Raw genomic sequence first — 23,887 nt, 5'->3', positions numbered from 1 at the left:
AGAAGAAAGCTTGATGATCATCGGTAGAGGACCAAGAGAGGTGGGGAAGTACTTATATAGAGGTGACCTAGGGCTCTGGTGGCCCTAAATCTCCGACTCCTAGTTGGAGTCGTCGAAGAGGAAGAAGACTCTTTGGGAATCTTCCACTTTCTATCACGCACATGACATGCACGGACTAGAGATGTGTCAGGCTGATCCAGTGGATCGGGCCCCGACCGAGCCTTCATAGTCAATGACCTTTTTATTAGTCAAAGCTAGTTTTAAGGGTCTCAGTTTCCAATTTCGTCTATGAACCTTATTGTTTGTTCAATTGCTATGGTCGAGAATCCTATGTAGTGTTAGCAATATATTATCTAAATAAACAAATAAATCTAAAAATTACAATAATGAAAAATCTTTAAGGGAATAATATATGTATATATTATTCGGCATCAAAATAATTCTATTTTAACACAAAAGAAATCTATTCTAGCACAAAATAAACCTATTCATTTAATATATTTAAATTATAAAATTGCAAATACTACAGATCTACTAATATTAAATTTAAAATAAAAGTTAAAGAAAATAACCTGATTGAAGGCAGGTCGAAGCGCGTTGACGCTGTCCCAAAGAAGTGTTTGCCCTCATGTACGGATTTTCCAGCAATCCTCCTTAGAGATACGACGATCCTAAACTTCTTCTTCAGTACGTCTCGGAAGAAGTCAAATCGAATCCGATCGAACTTGTAGATCCAGCGAAGAATGAAATAAAAAGGATAAAATAAACTAAATATAATTGCAAAAATGAAAATCAGAAGTGGCTAAGAGGAAGAACTTTTTTTTAGATTTTTTAATATTTTTTTCTAATTTTTCGTGTCCCGAATAGGATGAAATCAAGGAATATTTATAGGAGTTTTAAGCATGGCTATTTTGGCCTTCCGCGGACGCGTCTGCGGTAATTAAGCAGGCGTTTCCATTTTTCAAATGCGTACGCGGCCAAGTCTCGGGCCACATGCGCATTTAAATTTTTCCATCAATCCCCCACAAAAATTTAAATAATTTTAAAATCTAAATAAAATGCTGGATATCTTATATTATATAATAGATGTAGGTACCTTTCAGTTTGAACCTTCACTTAGTGACAATTGATTACATCTGTGGAGCCAAGGTGGTCTTAACCTTTAACTTCGGTCTATGGCTCAGATTAAATCAATAGCACACATAATATAGCCCGATCTGGGTTCTAAGCGGGTTGCGCTAATATGGCCATGCGCAGATATTTTTCATGTGCTTTTTAGGAAATCGCCCATTTTTCATGATCGCGGCCTCACGATTGCACATATAGATGAGTCCTAATGAGGAAGCCAGCAAGGAAGCTCCTGCTTCTTGGGTCTCGGACTCATTAAGAGTTATACAAATAAACTCATCCTACAGCTTACTTTTATGAGTACTACCGCCGTAGGGATGGGGAAAACATAAAATAGTACTCCTCTTGGTCACACTCCGATTTGTTTCTACCCATTGAACCTTTTAAGGTTGAGTTTCCACCGTGGTGATCTATTTTTGTGGGCTAAGCCCCATCCTCCTCGACGACTCTAGAACCACTATTCTAGATAAACCTTTTGTAAGCTGATCAGCCAAATTATTTTCTGATTTTACAAAATTCAGAGCAATAATGTTATTTTTCAATTTATATCTTAATAATTTATGACGCACTTTTAAGTGCCTGTTTATTTTTTATATTGGCATTTTCTTGGTTGCACTTATCTATTGCATATTTACAGTCACAATATAAGAAGACAAGTGGTAAAGGTGACTCATCTACATGAAGGTCTATTAGTAGATCTCCGAGCCACTCAGCCTTAGTGCTAGTGATGTCTAAGGTAATTAGTTCAGACTCCATGATACTCCTAAATATCAGAGTTTGTTTGGTGGATTTCCAAGACACAGCAGCACCTCCTAGGAAAAAAACATATTCAGTGGTGGATTTAACATCTAAGGTATCGCTGATCCAGTTGGCATCACTATAGCCTTCTAGAACAGTAGGAAACCCACTAAAGTGCAAACTATAGGACCTGGTACTCTTAAGATACCTAAGGATCCTCTCTAATGTTGTCCAGTGATCTCTATTTAGATTAACTATATATTTACTAAGTCTATTTACAACATATGCTATGTCTGGGCTAGTGTAGTTTGCTAGGAATCCTAGTGAGCCTATGATTTGAGCATATAGGCTTTGAAGGATAGGAATTCCTAAGTTCTTCTTAAGGTGTGTAGAGGGATCAAAGGAAGTAGAAACATGCCGATAATCAGAATAGTTAAATTTATTGAGTATCTTGTCAATATAATGACTTTGGGATAACTCAATTCTATTTGCACTTCTAATTATTTTGGAATTTAAAATTAAGTCAGCTTGTCCCAAGTCTTTCATATCAAACTTATGACTTAAGAATTGTTTTACTTCATCAACCATCTGAAGATCCATCCCAAAGATCAATATATCATCTACGTAGAGGCACAAGATCACAAATTTGTATCCAACTCTCTTATGATATATACATTCGTCTGTGCTATTAATTTCAAATCCAAATGTCATTATGGTTTCGTCAAATTTTAAGTGTCATTGCTTGGGTGCTTGTTTAAGACCATAGAGAGATCTGACTAGTCTCAAACTTTATTTTCTTGGCCTGGGATTACAAATCCCTTTGGCTGGTCCATATAGATTTCTTCATTTAAGTCTCAATTTAGAAAAGCTGTCTTAACATCCATATGATGAATTACTAATCTATGGATGGAGGCTAGTGCTATAAGGACCCTAATAGTTGTAATCCTAGCTACATGTGCATAGACATCAAAGAAATCTACCTCAGATCTCTGAGTAAAACCCTTGGCAGCTAATCTAGCCTTAAATTTATCTACAGAGCCATCAGACCTTAGTTTCTTTTTAAAGATCCATTTGCACCCTATAGTTTTACAACCAAGAGGAAGATCAGTCAATTTCCAAGTATGATTTTGGATCATGCTTGTCTTTGTCGGATTTCTTTTTTGTCTGCTTGACTGCATCTCATTGTCCATAGCTTCTCTCCAAAAAGATGAATCCAAGGATTTCATTGCGTCCTCAAAGATAGTTGGAGAGTCTTCTATAAGAAAGGTATTGAAGTCATCTCCAAATATTTTCTTTACCCTGTATCTCTTACTCCTCCTAGGTTCTGCTTCTACTTCTATTTTACTTGTCCTTATTCTACTAGAGCTACTAGCTATACCACTATCTACTCTAGTCCTAAGTGGAAAGGTGTCTTCAAAATATGTTGCATCTCTGGTTTCTATGATGATGTTGTTACTAATATCATTTTCTTCTGAATTAATCACCAGAAATCTATTGGTATTACTATTGGCTGCATATCCTATGAATATCGCATCCACTGTTTTAGGTCCTATTTTCTTTCTTTTAAAATTAGGTATTTTTACTTTTGCCAAGCACCCCCACATTTTCAAATAGCTAAGATTAGGTTTTCTATGTTTCCAAACTTTATATGGGGTTATATCATTATTTTTAGAGGAATTTCTATTAAGGATATAGTAGGCTGAATCTAGAGCTTCCCCCCACAAATTCTCTAGTACTCCGAAGCTTATAAGCATGGAGTTAACCATATCCATTAAAGTTCTATTTTTCCTTTCTGCTACTCCATTTGATTGGGGAGAATAGAATGCAGTCACTTCATAAGTGATTCCATGATCTTCACAAAATTGAGTTATGTCATTTGATGTATATTCACCTTCCCGATCTGATCTAAGAATTTTAATTTTTTTCTCCTATTGGTTCTCAGCTTCGATCTTAAAAATCTTAAATTTGCTAAGCACTTCACCTTGGTTTTAATTAGGTAAATGTAACAGAACTTGGATAGATCATCTATGAAGGTCACAAAGTATCTGTTACCTCCTCTAGAAGTTCTACCTGAGTTACATACATCACTATGGATCAACTCTAATAGATCCGAATCCCTATTAAAAGATTTAAAAGGCTTCCTAGGAGGTTTGGCTTCTACATAAATTTGACATTTCTCATGGTTCTTAAGATCACTTTTCGGTATTAGATTTAGATTCATAAGTTGCTTAATTGAATTATAATTTACATGACCTAATCTACCATGCCAAATAGAAGGAGGATCTATATTCATAATCAAAGAATTTTCATTCATTGAAGGAGCTATTACATTCAACTTAAACAATCATTCACTTAGGAACCCTTTTCCAATAAACATTACACCATGAGAAATTATAACTTTATTGGACTCAAAAATAAACCGATAGCCTTGCTGGATAAGGAACCACTAATGAGGTTTCTTCTAACTACTGGAACATGTTGGACGCCGTGCAGGGACAGAACTTTTTCAGAGGTAAGCTTTAAGTCCTCTCGTTCCACTCCTAGCATACGCGCCTCCAAGCTGTTTGCCATGATCACAGCTCCTCCACTTGAGATCTGGTGAAAAGAAAATCAGGAGCGATCCGAGCAAATATAAATACCAGCTCCGATATCAATCCACCAATCAAGTGTTTGTAAAGTCGTGTTAACTTCATGAGTGAAATAAACAGACCTGAAAGCTGTCTCAGAGGAGCCAGCGCCAGAAGTCACCATGTTCACTTGAGCACTAGTTGTGTGTGGACCCTTCTTCTTGAATTGAAGAGGTGCAGTCTTTTTATAGAAGCACTGGGGAGACAAATGGTTGGTTCGACCACACACATAACAGAAACGGACACCACCATCCTCTTTCTTCTTCTTCTGCTCCTAGGATTGGATAGGTTTTCCATTGTGGTGGTTAGGGTTTCTAGGGTTGTAAGGTTTCTTTTTGTAATGCTTATTTTTGAAGGATCGGTTCTGATTTTTCCTAGGTAGGGCCTCTATATTATAAGCATTATTCTTGTGTCCAGTAGAGGTTTTACTCCTGAGCCTATGCTGCTCTTCTATTCTAATGGAGTTCAAAACTTGGGTTAGGGTGAGACCTCCTTGGGTATGGCTCAGAGTCTTAGCAAAATCAGACTAGAAATTAGGTAGTTTGTCTATCAGACAGGCTACTTGGAATGATTCATCCAAATTGGTTCCATTAGCACTAAGCTGGTGGATCAGAATTTCAAAATCATGGATTTGGTCATTCATAGACTTTGAGTCCACCATCTAAAGTTATTGAAGTTGGAGGCCTTGAACCTCTTCACCCCAGCATCATCAAGACCATATTTGCTATCTAGGGTGTCCTAGAGTTCTTTGGCACTCTTGGCTGTGTAATAGATATCATACAACCTCTCAAAAAGGGCACTTAGGATTCTATGGATGCAATAATAGTCTATCTCATCAGGTGTCCTAGAGGGTGTGCTGGTGGAGGCAGAAGATTCAGTGTTGGAGGAGGTTGAGTTCCGATTTGAGTTTTGGCGAGTAGCATATCGTGAAGTAGTTGGGTTGGACCCGCAATCAACTTCAGTAGTGCTTTCACCTATGGCTGAGATCAACCCTAATGTAGTGAGCCAGAATTACATTTGGTTCTGCCACCTCCTAAAAGTATGGTCATCAAATTTTTCAGGTTTGGCACTAAGGTGGTCACTAGTGTTTGAGGCTATAGGTTCAAGGTTATAGAAAACAAATAGAAACCTTAATAAAGGCAAAAAGTCGATGTTAAAAGATTGCACTAAAATTTGGATTGAATTTTGAATGTCTAGTTGATATACCCAAAAAATAATAGTCAGATCAGCTCTAGATCGGTGGTGGAGCACTAGGCTCACTTAAGTACTAGCTTTTCTTAGGCACGTATGCCTTTTTGACAATCTTTTCTTTGACACTATTAGTTAGTGAATATAATCACTAGAAATCACACAAATTCAATTTTTGCAAAAGCCTAAGTGCAAACTTAAATTTGTTGTTATAAATTAACCAATTTTCAAATTTTCCGTTTGAAATTTTTTGAATTAATAATAATTGATTACTAATTTTGTGACAGCAAATCAAATATTATAATTGAGATCTAAAATATTAATTCAATGAATTATAAGATTTATTATCTTATTAGAATAATTGATTACTAATTTTATGCTAGCAAATCAATTATTATAATTGAGATCTAAAATGTCAATTCAATGAATTATAAGATTTATTATCTTATTAGAATAATTAATTACTAATTTTGTGCTAGCAAATCAATTATTGTAATTGAGATCTAAAATGTCAATTCAATGAATTATAAGATTTATTACCTTATTAGAATAATTGATTACTAATTTTGTGATAGCAAATCAATTATTGTAATTGAGATCTAAAATGTCAATTCAATGAATTATAAGATTTATTACCTTATTAGAATAATTGATTGAGATCTAATAAGTCAATTCAATGAATTAATTATTATGTATTAACCAATTTTCGAATTTTTCGTTTGAATGGGATCTGGAAATTACTCCTTGAGGAGTCCAAATAGAGGTATAATAAATCTCTTGAATGTTAAAGAAATAATTATCTTTTTAGAATGATTTACTGAATTATATATTATTAACAAAAAAAATAAACAAACACTTCTTTGGATTGTTAGCAATATATTATCTAAATAAACAAATAAATCTAAAAATTACAATTAAGAAAAATCTTAAAGGGAATAATATATATATATATATATTATTCGGCATCAAAATAATTCTATTTTAACTCAAAAGAAATCTATTCCAGCACAAAATAAATCTATTCATTTAATATATTTAAATCATAAAATTATAAATACTACATATATGCTAATATTAAATTTAAAATAAAAGTTAAAGGAAATAACCTGATTGAAGGCAGGTCGAAGCGCGTAAACGCTGCCTCAAAAAAGTGTTTGCCCTTACATACGGGTCTTTCGGCAATCCTCCTCAGAGATACGATGATTCTAAACTTCTTCTTCGGTACGTCTCGGAAGAAGCCAAATCGAACCCGATCGAACTTGCAGATCCAGCGATGAACGAAATAAAAAGGATAAAATAAACTAAATATAATTGCAAAAATAAAAATCAGAAGTGGCTAAGAGGAAAAACTTTTCTCCAGATTTTTTCTAATATTTTTTTCTAATTTTTCGTGTTCCGAATAGGATGAAATCAAGAGGTATTCATAGGGATTTTAAGCATGGCTATTTTGGTCTTTTTGCGGACGCGTCCGCGGTAATTAAGCGGACATTTGCATTTTTCAAACGCGTACGCGGCTAAATCTCGGGCTGCATGCGTATTTAAATTTTTCCATCATGTGGTATATGGTTTGTACCACAGAGTGCTATGTAACATTGGATAGCCTCCATCAACAGCAACACACCATATATGGCATGTAAGGCCTCCTTTTTTGGTAGGTGTCCATTTGTTGATGGAGAGCAGCACAACACTCTGCAGCGCAAATTGCATGCCACGAATCCATGCTCCAATTGCCAATGATGCACGTGCTGACCTCTAAACTTTCTTTGAGTATCACGAGTCTTCCCAATTTCAATGTTGCTTTGAGACTCGCCATTTTAGTCATGATGTGTAAATGTTTTTCAAAAAATTGTTTACATCCTTGTAAGTTTTCTACTCTATTGATTTTCCTTCAGTTCATTGCTGGATCTATTCAGGATTGATAACAGTTTCACGTCATCAATAAACGCACCTTCAAATTTCTACCTACTCCTTTGGAGTCCTTGCGCGTGTTTGAAAATCGGAACAAGCGTCTTCATGTAGGACGGTTTTTGGGACCAACAAGAGCTCCATATCTCGCTAACACATGGAACCGACTCATGACCTTTCTTGCATCCTTGCCATATCTTATAGACATTGAAAGAAATTCTTTCCGAAAAGTAAAGATACTGAATTCTACAACTACGGATTCTACAACCAGAAAAAAAAAAAAGAAAAGAAAAAAATATAAAAGCAAGTTTTCTGGATTCTGCAACTACGGATTCTTTACAGTAACATCTTCAACCATATTTGTGAAGCAGTTTATAATTGAAAAGGCAACCCACCTTCCAAGAATCAATTCACATTCCCATGTGAAACCCACTAAAATACCCTAAATCATTGAAATGTCATAACTTCAATTACATCTATCAATTACTTCAGCTTTAAATATTCTCCATGTTAGATGGTCTAAGGAATCAATACCTTGCTTAAATCTTTGAAGTTTGAGAGTGCTCCATGACTTTTTGCTTCGTCCCAGCACCATCTCTTTCTAGAGGGCTCATGTTATGTCAATTATTTACGCGTCGACAACAAGCTTTCGTGAATTGATTTACGGGTCATGATATCAAAGTATCAGAAAAGCAGAGGTATTGTCGAAATATTTGCCCATAATTCTACAAAATAATTAAAAATATAGTAAATTTATTTATTTATAAGATGCAATGCTAGCCTGCTAAATTTTAGCGGCGAAGGAAAACCACTATATTTTCAGAAAAAAAATTCTTAAAAATTTACAATCAGATAATTTCATATAAAACACTTCGTGTTATCAAAAATACATTCAACATCGCCAATCTAAAATTTGTTCATTAAGTTAGCTAATAAATGATCCATGATAATCTTATATGCAAAACTAGAACATCAGTAAGTCAGCATTTCCTACTAACATCAGCCATAGTAATTGATAAGTATCAACATAACTTTCAACAACAAATTAAAAAAAAAAAGGCATGTGCTATGTAAGGGAGCAATGATGTTTTTCCTTCCTCTCACATTCAATTTTGCAATTTGTTGTATATTTTTTCTAATTTTTGAACATATTTCATTCTCTCCTTTGTATCTTCCATATTCTACAAATGCTAGTGTTAACTCCTGGAGCTTTATTATATGGATCCCATTTCTTCAGCTGACCCTCTTTCAATTTTATTGACAAATAAATGCATTTTTCCCACACAAAAAAAAAGAAGATTGCATGTATGTTTGTTTTATTATGAATAAAAATTTCTGTATATTTATCCAAACTAATAGGATTGTTGGTAATATTATTAGATATCGGACAACAACCCTTTTAAGTATGAAAATGGTATTATTATCCTTTTTGGATTAATATTTAAAAAAATTAATATTCATTTTGTACTGTAAAGATTTTTCTGCATACATCTTTTAAAAATAGTAGTGTGAAAGGTAAAAAATTATTTTTTAACCTAAAATAATTATTTTTTTAGTACTGTTAGTCAAAATCTATTGATAGAGATATTGTTGCAAAAGTAAGTTTATTTGAAGAGCAGACATAAGTGCATAGGAATTTTAAAGGATAAATATCCAATAAATATATTTGCAAGGGTTTATATGAAAAAAAAGCTAAATAATTATTTTGACAGCATCACAGCCATCCAACAGGTGCAAGTCCATTTCAAAGCACGTCACACGTGGCAGTATCTAGCACCACATATTCCATCACTTCCCATTTTTATCACAGCCGTTGCTTGGGACGGACCGATACACACTGGGGGAAAAGCCAAATAGAATATAGACCCACTCCTAAAATAATGGAATACTTCTTAGATTGTCACAGCCCCACCACAAGCACTTCTCCAGTTCTCCCTTTCCCCGATGGCGAGAACTCATCCCTCGCCCATTTTCTCTTTTCCTCCATCCTGGTGCTGAAGCCACCTCCCTTTCTCTCTTCTTCTCCCCGCTTCCCCCTCGCCCCAAGAAAATGCCAGAAGGCTGCGCTCTTATCTAGACCTCGATACTATCTTTAATACTCTTTCCATCGGCAATCCCCCTCCATCGGACGCCGTTTGGCGGCGTTTCTTGATTTTTGTTCGGGCCAAAGACTCGTGAGCTTCTCCTCCCTTCTCTCTCCGAGCTCCCGAAGCCCAAAGGGAACAAGAACAATTGCTACTATCTACTGTGTCGGAATACCTTTCTTGGTGATTATAGAGGATCTTTCTTGTTTTCTTTTCTTTTTTTTATTCTCGACTTTCGAACTGTCGAGAAAGGGATCGGCGCCTTGGGAAAGTAAGAGAATCTCTTGCGGTGTATGATTTTTTTTTGTTGTTATTTGTGCAGGATTTCTTGTTGTGTGGTTCTGGTTGTCGAGCCGAGAGAAGGGAACGAGAGATCTTTACCCCGGGAAGCTGTTTCAAAGGAGGTAAGATTTGTGTTCCTTCCCTTTTCTTGCTATCGTTGCATCTAATATGAAGAAACATCTGCGTGTTTGTTTGGATTGGGGAGACGGTCTTTGGACGCGATTCTTGATTTGTAATTTATGCAATTCTTGATTTGTAATTTACGCCTGTGTGGCTGGTGCTTTTGTTCGAGCAGGTCGGTTAGGGTTGGGAATTGGATTGGTTTTCTTTAGGTTTAAAATTGATGCAAAGTTTGGGCCTGGAAAGAACGCGGAAGTTGTTTGTAATTACACAACTCGAGTATTGGTTAAGTAAATGGGAGTGGTGGATGAATATATGAAACTAAAGGGCAGCCATGAATTTCAGTGGAATTGAAGTCTCAAAGCAGAACGTTTTAGAGTAGCAAGTTTATGTATTTTGCTTGAGGGGGGCAAAGGGCTTATAGCTTGAAGCTCGAAAACATCTGGCTGATGTGGGCAAGGAATGCTCATGCAATGAAAGAGCATGAAGTCAAATATATCAAAGGTTCAAAGTGGATACATCGAATGTGAGCCTAGTGTGGAGTAAAGCTCGAAAAGTGAAAAATCAATAAGGAAAGTGCTTGATTTGAAGCACTGTTGAGCAAAGGGCAAACCAGAGTCATTCCAACTGGAGAGCCAAGTTAGAGCATGCGTATGTGTTTATTCCTGCCTACATTTGGAATAAATAGTTCATATTTTTGTTGGCAATAACCTCTATAAAAATCAATCTTAAGTTGATTATATACCAATAGGTGCTGGATAAGAGCATGCTCAAACACCTGTTGCATCAGAGCAATGAATTGTGAACTGAGGAATTTAGTCATAAGCCAATGACAGGTATCAAACTTGACCTAAAGAAAGATAAGGGAAAAGAAAGATCGATATGCAAGTCAATTTAAACATTTGCAAGTATTAGTGTTGACCCACGTTGCATTGGGTGCCCTCTTGAAATTACGATTGATTTTTAAAATATTGTGCTGGTTTTTTAAGACATTGCTAGCAGTAGTTTTCTGAAGATGGAAAGCAGAATGGCTGAGGTTAAATGTGAAGCAGCTGAAGCATGCAAGTAGAAGGGGTTGACATAGTGTGCCTTGATTGGAGCTAACAGACCTTTTATTGTTTTCTTGATTAACCAATCAATCAACATGCTTGAACTGTAAAAATGTTTAATAAATTCCAGTGCTAATGAAAATAGGGTAAACAATGAGGGAATTAGGTTATCTGTACAGTTGCTCTAAGTATCATTTAAATCATGCATCTTGTCAAGAATTTTTTTTGTTTAAAGTTAGTGAGGAGCTCAAATTATATGGCACATAATTAATTGAATAAATGTGCATGTAATTTGTTTTAACTAATTGAAGTTGCTTGCAAACTATGCTTCCTGCTTTAAACAAAATATATCATGGGAATTGGGGAAAATTGCACATAATAGCTGCTTATGAATCTTGTTTTTTATTTGGATGTGCTGCTGTTCTTTCTGTTGAATCAAAAAATTGCAAACTTTAATGTTTGACAGTCAGAGGTATAATTATTCGAAGTCTCTTTTTGGTGGATGTTATGGTTCTTAACTTGTTTAATCAAGAACTTTGTTTCAATTTTGGTCATTTCGGTAGATAATAAAAAATAAAGCAACAATGCAAAAGGATAGCAGCTACAGTGAAGCTCCATCAAATCACCTGGGTCGAGTTCGGCATCGCAAACGCTCGAGTGAGGTAGTTTCCTTGCTTGTCTTGGTTCATTTCTAGTTATTTTTCTTGTTCTGTAATCATTTGTTTAGACATCTTGATTTCCTTTTGATTCTCGTAAGTGAGTGTTTTGAGGAATCAATGGAGGTAAAACAGCAACAATGCTGCCTAGGATTCGTTGTTAAACTTTATGGTTATTTACACCACTGAAAGCTAATTGATGGATTAAAAATCATTTTCTCTTTTCTAGTCTGATTTGTCACTGGATCTTTTTACCATTTACTCGCAATGTGACTTTGGGTAACTGCATTATCAATCATTGTTAGAATGATAAGTATAGCTTCATTTGTTAGGTGCAACAATTGATGATTATATTAGTGAGTGGAGTAAAATTTATTACTGCTAACTGGATGGATTGTTGGACTGCTGCAGTTCTCGATGGAACTTATAAAGAAAATTATTCCTTGTTTCAGGTTTCTCAGGATGCAAATAAAACCAATGGGGCAAATTTGCTTGTTAATGACCGCAACAAATACAAATCAATGCTTATTCGTACGTATTCATCATTGTGGATGATTGGGGGTTTCGCATTTATAATCTATATGGGCCATCTATATATTTGGGCCATGATTGTTGTCATCCAAATCGTTATGGCAAGGGAGCTGTTTAATCTACTTAGGAAAGCTAATGAAGACAGACAGCTTCCAGGATTCAGGCTTTTAAATTGGTATATTTCTGTTCTATTTGACAAAATTCCCAGCATGTTTAGTAGCCAGTACTAATCAACTGGACTACGATTTTTTCCCTAAAGAATTTGAATGAGTGCTTGTGGTTTGAATTAAGTTTCATTTAATTTATCCATTCTTCACAGTGCAGGCATTTTTTCTTCACCGCGATGTTGTTTACTTATGGACGCTTTCTCAGCAGACAGCTTGTCAACACTGTAACTTCAGATAAATTGCTATATCAGCTTGTGAGCTGGGTTATCAAATACCAGATGGTTATCTGTTATTTCCTTTATATCGCAGGTTTTCATTTTCTTTCTTTTATCATATATGAGAATCTGCTGTTATCACATTCTAAAATAAAAAATTTTGCAACCATGATCTTTGTATGTTCCCCCTATGTGCTATTGAAGAATTTCCAGATGCTTTCTGTTCTTTCCTCCCATCAGTTTGAACAAAACCAGAACATTGGTGGTTCATCTTGTTCCTTCTTTCATGGCTGCTTCAATTGCTTTGGACTGTTATCCAGTTATGATTTCACATTATAATTGACAATGTGGAAGAGAATGAGTAAACATACTGCAAAATGATGCAATAAAATGTGAATGATTTAACATTATGACAGAACTCTCTTGACATTACAAGGAAAACAAGTTTTGAAGAGACATAAAAATTCTTTATTCTAATGGAGTTAAGAACTAGAGCAACTTCTGATTTTAGAGTCTAACTTCAATGATAGAGTCAATATGTAAATATCATGATGTAATACCATAAAAATTAAGAGTGCCATTGCTATGTAAAAACAATTTGGTGGAAGTAATCCACTCTTTATGATTATAAAAAAAGTGATATATAGATGATAAAGTAACTCATATTTTTTTCCGATTGCATCTATGACTAGCATTGAAGATCTTTTTTTTAAACTAAAAATGTAAAAACGAATACATACTTGACAAATGTTGCAAAGTTGTATCCATTTTGTGATGCATAAGGGGAATGGACTAACTTAGCTTCTTTTCTCTCTTTTCCTTTTTATTGTTTTCTTTTTCTGGTTGGGGAGGGGGTGGGAGGAAGTTTGAGGCTTGGTTACTGGAAGGGGTCCGGTGTGGGTATGGGAAAGCAGGTCTCTTAAAAAAGGAAAATTAATGAGAAAACACTTAGGAAGCAGAGTGTTAGGACTAGTTTCTGAGGAGATCCAGAAGTGGTGCACCAGCCTGCTAGGCCTGCCTAGGTTATCATGGTAGAACGTGGTAAATATATTTTTCCTATATGTGCATTCATAGTTTATTGCCTTCCTGTAATAATTAAACTTTGTCTATTGGTGGCTTAGGTTTTGTCTGGTTTATTCTTACACTAAAGAAGAAGATGTACAAGTATCAGTTTAGCCAGTATGCATGGACTCACATGATCCTTCTAACAGTTTTTGTACAGTCCTCCTTCACCGTGGCAAATATATTTGAAGGAATATTCTGGTAAATTGCCTATTTATCCCTTATTATGATGTTATTAAGCTAAAAAAAAATTTCTTGTCGACATCATTTATTTCAGATTTGTAGTACTTCGGCGATGTACAAATTATTTTTGAAAGGCCTGATGTTTGATTTACCAAAAAAGGCCTGATGTTTTCTTTCTGGAGTAGTGTGCTAACTTTACAGATTATTTGACTGTTCATCGGTCAGCCTAATTGTGCCACGTTTATATTTTTGATCATTAATAAAGCATATATATTTTCCTTTTTTTCTGTCATGTTATGTGGCATGGTAACAGGTTTTCGACAAGAAGGTATTTGATGTATTTACATATCTATTTATTTTTAAAATATTATATTCTTTGGAAGGGTCCTTATGGTAGGTTTCATTGAGGTTAAGGTGTTGAATATTTTGAGACTCATGGAGACATGGCACCAATTCTGGTCGTTTCTTTTCTCTTTTTTTCTTTCTTTTTCTTTTGTGAAGAAATATTTGCAGCGCTTTCTCCTGTTTTGATTCGGAATATTTTTTTTTTGTGGCTGCTCTGAGAAAAGAACAAGGCCAATTTTTTTGATTGATGAGTGTTCACATTATATTTTCTTTTAAATGTTATGTCCTGTAGCATCACTTTTTATTATTTTGATTTTTCTGATATTAGTCTACTTATGATAAACTAGCTTGTATTTTTATGCAGGTTTCTTTTACCAGCTTCACTTATTGTCATCAATGATATTGCTGCATATTTTTTTGGTTTCTTTTTTGGGAGAACACCTTTGATCAAGCTCTCTCCAAAGAAAACTTGGGAGGGTTTTATTGGGGCATTAGGCACGACTATGTTCTCTGCTTTTGTGGTGAGTGTCATGAACTTGTTTTTAATTATAAATCATGTTTCTGTTCTCGTTTGTATATGTGTAGACGCACACACACTAAGGTATGATGACTTTGTTTGTGCATCTATGCTAGCTTTGGATATTATATTCATGTTGACAATTATAACTCTGCTCTTTTATGTCAGCTAAGCATTTCCTAATGATATTTACCTTTTCCAAATTTTTATTGATCATGAAAATATTTTCTCGTTATTTGCTTATGTGTCAATTAAATATTTACTGAAATGTATAATATTGAAACCTTCCTAGGGGACACAATAAACTATCAAAGCACTGTTTTGCTTAGCAGTTTGTTATATATTTTTTTTTTGTATGTTGTTACAAGGAGAGCTCTCACAATATCAGCAGCTGGTGTTAATTCTCCGAAACCTGACTATGAACTTATTTGATAATCATTTTAAAAATCATGTCAGGATGCAACTGCTAACCACATGCAATCCTTAACTTGAAAAGTTTTTCAAATTTGAAATTCCACCTGGCCTGGTATAGAAGCCGCCTGCAAACTGCAGAGCTGGATGTCCAGTAAGCAAGTTCATATGGTCATCAAATTGTTCTGTTGCTTGCAAAAGTTGGAACTAGCTGAATGACGCTCCATTAGCAAGCCCTTATGTATATAGTAATCAGTTGTACGAGATTGGTGATTTGAATTTTAGCCTCCATTTGATATATGCGACAACGTTTTTTCCTGTTTCTTCATTCAAGTCTAAACACTTATACTGTTGCTAACTTGCTACTAAATATGAATTTCTCTTGTCTTGCTGTTTCAAGGGGGCTGATCCTGCATTTTCTTCTCTTTTGTTTTAACTGCTGAGACTTTTAGGGAGGAGTTGGGTACTAATCATTGAAGGATATCCACATGATTTTGAATGTTGCTTTTTCATTAAATTTCAGCCCACTCGATAGTTGTTGATGCATACATTTCTGCTCCAAATGTGCACTCATGCGGAAATACTGCAATGTCTTCCATGCACCTTTTCTTTTGGTTCTTCGGATTTTGAATTGATGAGAGTGATCTCTCTTAATTGTACATAAAGTATGATTTGCAGACACATTTTCTGATTTCAAGAAACATGCATCTTTTAATTGTACATTGTTTTTCGAGTATCATGTGAGGCATAATGAATATAATTTTATTTAAAAACTGAAATATTCTGAATCTGTCATTTGAAACTTCGCAGGATAAACACCAATAGGCTGCCACTCACCCTTTTTCCTTGGCATTCTTTTCTCATTCCTTTCCATGAATTTGTTACCCAAGAAAATTTTTCTTTGCCTTAAATGCTATCCACCACCAGAAACTATTGTTTCTTGTTAAAAGATAAAAAGTTTCTGCTTACTTTTATTTGCTAGCCATGCAAATTGCAGCCTCTCTCTCGCACGCGCGCATGCACAAACTAACACACACACATGCACGCAGAAAGTCGGTGGATTTCATCCCTGTTTGGTCATTGTTTCTTGGTGATTTTATTGGAAATAAGCTTTATTGTTTTTTCTTTCCTTTGTTGTTTGCCTAAGTACTCTATGACTTACAGGTCATGTATGTTGTAGAAGTAAAAAATTTTGTTGTCTTGTGAAGCAAAAGGAAATTTTCTTTAGAATAATTTTAGATAGAAAGCTCCATTTCTATTTAATTATGTTGCAGAAAAAATTCACTGGGTAGACATGTGACCTTATGTCGTAATCTTTAAATATGTTATACTTGATTTTCATTGGTAATTGTTCCCTATGATCTTATATTGCGTAAGTAACCTGCACTCAAATGGATGATTTTTACGCCCCCCCCAACACCACCCCCCCCCCCCCCCAAAAAAAAAAAAAAAAAAATCTTGTGCTAATGCTCTGAAACATCCTAATTTAATGAATGTGTATGTTGTAATCCATATAGAGTAGTTTGGTGATTCTGTTGATTAATTTATAGTAATCTTGAAAAAATGCACCTTCAAATTTGACAAAGTCCTTATTTCCCCTATTCTTTTAGTAATGGCTTGAGACATTTCAAATTCCTAATTTAATAAAGGTTATATTCTGTCATTCATATGGAAAAGTTTAGTGAATTTGTTGATTGATTTATATTAAGCTTGAAAGATTGTGCCTTTGAATTTGGAAAAGTCCAGTATCTGGTGGAGCTATTCATCTAATTTAGCAATGGATCTATGTTGTTATCCTTAGACAATTCCAAAGTTCTACCAAGCATGGTCTCTCATGGGGAGCACCTGCTTAGGAAACTCATGAAGAAATGAATCAACCCATTTATTACTTTATCGGTATAGCATGCATCATTAATAATCTAATGCTGATTGCTGCTTTATCTACAAACTTCCTGGTCCATGTTTAATTGAACAAAATCCAAATGGAAGAAAGAAAAAGAAAAGAGGAAAAAAAACTTACAACCATGTGATGTTTGTTACAAGTGTCGCCAGAGCTTTCTCTGAAGTGGAAGATCATATTGTTATTTGCACAAGGCTCTTTTACTCCCCTGGATTTTAAGGTCTCCAATGATTGTTCCCTTTCGTTGAAACCATTACCATATATGAAGAAAGAGACAGAGTTGGCTTGTTATGGCCTAACTCAAACATTCTAATCAATAGAAATAAGGGGGAAGTGATAAAGAGTGACATAAAAAGCAAGTGTGAAACAGCAAAAAATGTAAACCTGTACGAGTTCTAAGATATATACATTAGCTGCTGTTAGGGCCTGGTTCTTCTACGCCAAGTGAGAGTTCTAATTGCCTTACATTTTCTATGTATGAACAGGTTGTTTTGGTACTAGTGCTGATGGATATCACTCTCTAAAATTCATGCCTTAGTATTTATGCTTGAACTTGACATGCAAACCTCTCTTCTACAGTTTATATTTGCTGGATATTGTCCTTTTTTCTATTATTGATGCAAATGCTCGGACTGCTATATGCACAGTTGCAGAAACAAACAGTTTCACCAGTTGCAAGTTGGTACTTGAACTTGGGTTTGATTTGAATTTAAGCTGTGTTGAATAGACTGGACATTTTCCTTTCCCTATTCTCTCAGTCCAAGAGCATGGGTTGGCTATACAGCATATCTTGGACATCTTACATGCCTTTATCATTAAGTCACACTGTTCATATCTTGGCTACACTGTTCGTAACTCATCATAAGGTCATAAGGTCTAATGGTAAATGCTAAAAATAGGAATCATTTAGGAAATTAGCACGTGAAATCAATGATTATGGTAATAAATATTAGAAGGCTAATTTTTCAAGGAAATATTTTTTTGCAGCAAAGGCACGATCTAAAATTTATGAAAGATACTCAAAAAATTCTCACAGCATTTCAATATAAACCCTGAAGTATAATGTGAATCAAAAAATAAACAACTCCGCATTATAGTGCTTAAACTTGTATCAGCACTTAAATAGAAAATGTTCTTCCCCTTTTTTTTCGGGGTCCTGCACTTGGGCAGACATTGCCATTTGTTTGACTTCTAGTTCAACTTAATAGTTCATGATATGTTTTAAAGCTTTTGTAGGCCTTTCTGCTTATTATATTTTAACAAATCAGCTTTATATTAGCTACATCCATACACACACAAACTCTTTATATGGTCCAATATATTTTAAATTACAAATATTCTCTGTGCAGCTAGCAAATCTAATGGGCCGCTTCCAGTGGCTAACATGCCCAAGAAAGGTAACCTTTTGTATGCAGTCATCAATTATGTCAATATTGTCTGATGTTGTTGGTTATCTGAATCTCATGATCGGAATACTTACAGGACTTGTCAACGGGATGGCTTCACTGTGATCCTGGTCCAATGTTTAAACCAGAATATTATCCTTTACCAGGATGGGTGTCTCACTGGGTGAGAGCCCAAAATCCTAGAATTGGTTTCCTTGTGTAAATTTATCTCCATTAGAAATTTTCTTTAAAATAGATTCCTTGTTGGATTACAGGTCAATTTTCCCTTCTTTTTTCACCACAAATATTCTTAACATAAATGCAAAAAAAGAAAAATGTCTTTATGGAACTAATCGCAGTGCTGCTTCCATTATGTTCTTGCTAAACTAATGTTTCTTTTTTCCCCCGTCACCCTTGTCAGTCTTAACTATAGCATACATTTCAAAAATTCTATAAAAGGCCTGTGTCATTGGTTGATATATCATTATGATATCTGTAAGAAGTTGTTTATGCTTTAAACATATTTGATGTGCTCTTTTTAGACTATAGATATATTTGTTCCTTTTCTTATAGTATATATTAATTTTGTTATTTATCTCTTTCAATTTATATCTAATTTGCCTGTTCTTCCTGCAGTTTCCCTGGAAAGAGGTGCCAATTTTGCCTGTGCAGTGGCATGCTCTCGCCCTTGGTCTATTTGCATCAATAATAGCACCATTTGGAGGATTTTTTGCAAGTGGTTTCAAAAGAGCATTTAAGTTTAAGGTGCTCATTTTTGAACCATAGGACTAAACATTTGAGAAAGTTGGTAAATAATGACATCTTTTTTCCCGTTCAATAATATTAGGACTTCGGCGATAGCATCCCTGGACATGGTGGAATTACTGATAGAATGGATTGCCAAGTAAGTCGTGAATTTAAGATATCATTCAAGAATTGAACAGTCTAGTATATTCTAGTCTGCAAAAGTATGAGACACTGAAAGATATTTGCTATATGATACTCATATTTGCTTCTAATCAACTATTTTGACAGTTGTAGCTCATTCAGAGCTTTTTTGGTAAAGCAAAGAACTGGACTCTTGTATTGTCATTATAACTGTATCACAAGCTTAAGACAAAGTAGAGGAATAGTTCCCTTTAAGCATTATTCCATTTTCTTGCTTTGCTGAAGGGAATCTACTTCTGTATTGACACCTATTGAAGAATGTAGACGTAAATTTTTGTAAATTGTTCCTCTCTACCTCCATCCAACTCTTATGTCCAGCAATGATCTCCATGTATGCTTATGCATTCTATACAATGTGTGGGTCTGGGTGAATCTTCCATTGGGTTTTGCTAATTACACACACACACACATATACATACACACTCACACATACATATATATGTATGTATGTATGTATGTATTTATGTGTGTGTATGTAGGTATATATATATATATATATATATATATATATATATATGTATGTATGTATGTATGTATGTATGTATGTATGTGTGTATGTGTGTGTTTATGTATGTATACATCCATGTACATATATAAATATATATATATATGTGTGTGTGTGTGTGTGTGTATGTATGTATATAATAAGATCCATTGATGGAGATCCAACTTCATGTCATGATGCATCAGAGGCCTGCGGGACTGGGGATTTCTCTTAGATTTAATCTTAGTTAACTTGCTCTAGTTTTTTTCCCTCCTTAACTAGTTATTTTAAGTTTTTAGTGAGTTATTTTGAATCAGTTGAGATTAAAAAAATTGCAGTTCTTATTTAACAGCTTGATGGGCATGATTTTTGTATAGGTACTGTTCAAACTTCAAAGTGACTATTCATGCTACGATGACCATGATAGTAACCATGCCTTACAAGGGTTAATTCTGGAATTAAGTAAACTGTCAGGGCTTCTTTTTGTTAAAGCAGGGCTTTAGGGTTCTGTGTAATAGAGTGGATAGTTGATTAATAGAAAATGATGATTCAAAGGATGTATTCTTGTTCTCTTGGGATGCAATTCGGTAACGGAGGTGCGAGACCTTCAGATCATAGGTGTGAATTTCTAGTCACCAGAGCAATTCCAGTGTCATCCTTCCTCTTCGTTCTTATGTTAACTTTCTGTATCTCTATTTTTCTCTACATCTGGTTCTTTTCCCTTGTTTTCCTTCCAAGCATCAATCCCCAAACTTGGTTTTATTATCCTAACCAGCTTTCCTGCAACCTTGAATCTTTGCAGCACAGATCTGTTATCTAGCAGTCTTTTAAGTCCCTGTCTTGTTATCTTATGCATGCACACGCCACATAGGTTTCAAAACTTTAGGTTGCATTGGATTCCAAACCCTATTTCCGGTTGCCACTTTATCTTGTCATTTCTCTTGATAAGAAAATCCATACTTGAAACTGAATGGACAGCAAGTCACTTGATGTGTTTCTAAGCACTCTGAAATCCACCAAATTCCTACTTGAGGATTAGTTTCATATTCTTTTGATTCATCACTATATCTACTTTCAATTTTGCATTGACATGTCAGACTTCATGCTTCAATTTTAACTAACATTTAGGTCACAATTAAAATTTTCAGAATCTGTAGTTTAAGTTTTATCTTAAACCCTAATTGGTGTCCTTTCAGGGACCGTCCTACATCAGCCATCCAATTTTGTAGTAGATGTTTTCATATTGTAGCGCACACACCATTGCTTTGTTCTCCAGTGGAGTTTATATCACCTTGTCCACCAATGCAAGTGTCACTAAGAAGCTTCTATATTATCTGATCCAGAAAAGATCACCTTGTATAACATCAATCTTGTAGCTGTATTGTCCATCGTAGGCATTTTTTTCTATCTTCTTTTTTTCAGTGTTGCCAAGAATAAGGTCTTTTAAAATCATATGAACACATGTTTGCTCTATTTAAGGTCGTACGGCAATTCAAGTGTAGAAGGTTTGCTACGATAGAATGATAGATGTATGCAAAGAATAAGTTTGATCAATATGAATCTATTATTTATGAGGTAATAGAAATATAGCAAAAACAAAACTCCATCTTCTTGCTTTAATTCATCTTGTTACTCTTTATCTTGATGGTTGCCCACCTTTCAAAAAGAAATGCACTGATTACTAATGATTACATTTCCAAGAAATAAAAGAATAGTGTGGTGCCATTGTGCTGAAGTTGATTATGGCCTTTTTTTTTTTGTACCTGTTTATATTTCTTTCATTTGTTATGCCTGAAAATGGACCTGTATGCAGATATACATGCACGCCACATATAACACTAAACTGTCTAGGTACTTCTAAATGATTTTCTGCTTGCATTTTGCTGCAGATGGTTATGGCAGTTTTTGCATACATATACCATCAATCTTTTGTCATGCCTCAGAGCTTTTCAGTTGAAATGATTCTGGACCAGGTACAGCATTTTCTTCTTACATTCTTGATTTCCATGTTCCACTTCTTGGCTCTCAATCAGTGACTAATTGGGGATGGGCTGCAGATACTGAGGAACCTTACCTTTGAGGAGCAGCAAATTCTGTACGGGCAACTTGGGAAGATCTTTCAGGACAGACAATCTATGCTCGCCTAAAACTGTCTGATGAAATTCATTACTTGCAGTGCTTGTAAAACGATATGCTTTAAACATTTTATCCATCACATGGTCTTAAATGCTTTGTATAGCCCCGTAAACCATGTCAATATGCTTTTTCAGTTCAGACGCCTTTGTACAGTCTTGGAGTTGTCATATGTGCTTCACATGTTATTCACATCTGGTGGCTATTTATAAGGAGAAAACGAACATTATATTTGAAACATTTGCATGACAATCACTAATTGGAAGGGGATATGTTACTTGTTTTGAAAATGGTTGATGAGATCTTTTTATCGCGGAGAAAATGATCAGGAAAATGTTCATTGATAGCTTTTTTTTTCCCTTACAATGGATGACTCATATACTTCTAGTTTGAATATCCAAAAAAAGTCAAAATATAACAAATCTCGGAGTACTCTAGACAGCTTTCTTTCATCAATTCAGAAAACTCTCCCAAAGTGGTTTGCCACATATGAAGCTACCAAATTTATAGCTTCATTGGCTTTTCTGTGGACATGCTTGGCTTGGAAGGCAACGTCTCTACCTATCATGGCCTAAATATTTCGGAGTAATAGGTGGCAGCCAACCATGAAATCGATGCACCTTTAGGGCTCGTTTGGTTCGCAGGAAGCATTTTTTCTTCTATGAATATGATTTCTGGAAAGTATATTACTGGGAAGAGAATGCCTAGGAAAATACTTTTGTCATGTTTGGTTGACAATGAAAAAGTGATAGATTTTCAGAGCACTTATGTTTCATTGACTATCCACTTTTTTGGAAAAGTTATGTGTAATTTCTATTATACCCTTAATAAAAATTAGGTTTTTAATGCCTCTTTAATGTTGAAGGCTTTTTTAGAAAAAAAATAAAAATGAGATACTCTAGTTCCTTGACAAGTAGCTTTGCCACCATCAAATTTGGATCTAGCACGAGTTATGATTGGTAATTAGAATGCAATTGCCTACGGTGAAAGCTATTTGCTACCAATGAAGTTTAAAATGCGATGCATCTCGCCGTTCTCTCTCTCTTGAAGGAAAAGAAAGAACCATATGCTATCCTCGCCATTTGTTGATATTTCTGCGAACAAAGTATAACTTATCCTTTATTGCATACTGGTCTGTTGAATGATTTCTAAAAACTGAGGTTCTGGTCATCTCAACATGGTCACATGAATACTCATATGCTGGACGAAGCATCTTCACACTTCATGTTATGTTAGAAGCAACCATAGTTAAATCTTTGGCCTGACAGCCATTCTTAACGTGTTAAGAATGTCAACTATAGTTCGCTGTATTATTGAAGGTAGCAAGTCATTATAACTCAAATATGTTGTTGGTTGCAAGCATATATATATTCTCCCCAAAACGTCCACTGACCTACCCAAATCATGATGATAGTGACCAATAATAATTCATGAAGAGAAGGATATTAATAACCATTGTTATCCATAAAAGTAACCATCCAAATTCATACATGCAAGCACCTAGCAACATACGAAACAAGAAACAACAATTTATGTGCAAAACATAAACTTGTAGTTGATCCAAAAGCAGTGTTTGCATCCATATTTATCAATAAGGCCTACACCAAAAAGCTACCCAATACATAATATCCCAAAAAGATATACAAACCCTACCCAACTTAGCTACATCCCACTTTGAAACTCTGAGCAAAGAGTTAAAACATATGCCCTTTTATAGTCGTCTAGAAGACTGAAAAAATAATCAGTCTCCAGTGGGTCCATTGCAATTTTTCTGCCCACCTTAAGAATCTCAGATTGAGAAAGACCCTGCACCTTCATCACCTCAGAGA

The 23,887-nt window shown here is 35.0% G+C and overlaps 1 protein-coding gene across 4 annotated transcripts; it reads left to right on the top strand.

The window, feature by feature from the left end:
• Positions 1 to 9,468: 9,468 nt before the first annotated feature.
• On the top strand, positions 9,469 to 22,296 carry LOC103706680 (phosphatidate cytidylyltransferase 1-like). 4 transcript variants are annotated; one of them, XM_008790881.6, is made up of 13 exons: positions 9,469 to 9,853; positions 9,993 to 10,074; positions 11,685 to 11,783; positions 12,230 to 12,483; positions 12,633 to 12,784; positions 13,812 to 13,953; positions 14,645 to 14,801; positions 18,458 to 18,505; positions 18,591 to 18,677; positions 19,130 to 19,258; positions 19,341 to 19,397; positions 21,815 to 21,898; positions 21,983 to 22,296. In XM_008790881.6, exons 3-13 carry the CDS (start codon positions 11,706 to 11,708, stop codon positions 22,070 to 22,072), a joined length of 1,278 nt encoding a protein of 425 aa, XP_008789103.2. In that variant the 5' UTR covers positions 9,469 to 9,853; positions 9,993 to 10,074; positions 11,685 to 11,705; the 3' UTR covers positions 22,073 to 22,296. The 4 variants fall into 4 exon arrangements, with proteins under 4 accessions (XP_008789103.2, XP_088577101.1, XP_088577102.1 ...); XM_088720975.2 differs by lacking the exon at positions 18,591 to 18,677; XM_088720977.2 differs by lacking the exon at positions 11,685 to 11,783 and having other exon boundaries at positions 9,474 to 9,853.
• The last annotated feature ends 1,591 nt before the right edge of the window (positions 22,297 to 23,887 follow it).

This window comes from Phoenix dactylifera, chromosome 1 (assembly GCF_051530095.1).
Source record: "Phoenix dactylifera cultivar Ajwa chromosome 1, Ajwa_hap1_PhDact_Kaust_v1.1, whole genome shotgun sequence".
Lineage (NCBI taxonomy): Eukaryota > Viridiplantae > Streptophyta > Magnoliopsida > Arecales > Arecaceae > Phoenix > Phoenix dactylifera.
Note: the sequence above shows the minus strand (reverse complement) of the source record. Positions and strands in the feature narration are given on the sequence as shown.

Bases quoted from the DNA above. Each gene is read 5' to 3' on its own strand.
- LOC103706680 (XM_008790881.6), top strand. From the start codon at position 11,706: ATGCAAAAGGATAGCAGCTACAGTGAAGCTCCATCAAATCACCTGGGT. The intron at 19,259-19,340 runs GTGCTCATTTTT...CAATAATATTAG, and splicing joins AAAGAGCATTTAAGTTTAAG to GACTTCGGCGATAGCATCCC. The intron at 19,398-21,814 runs GTAAGTCGTGAA...ATTTTGCTGCAG, and splicing joins CTGATAGAATGGATTGCCAA to ATGGTTATGGCAGTTTTTGC.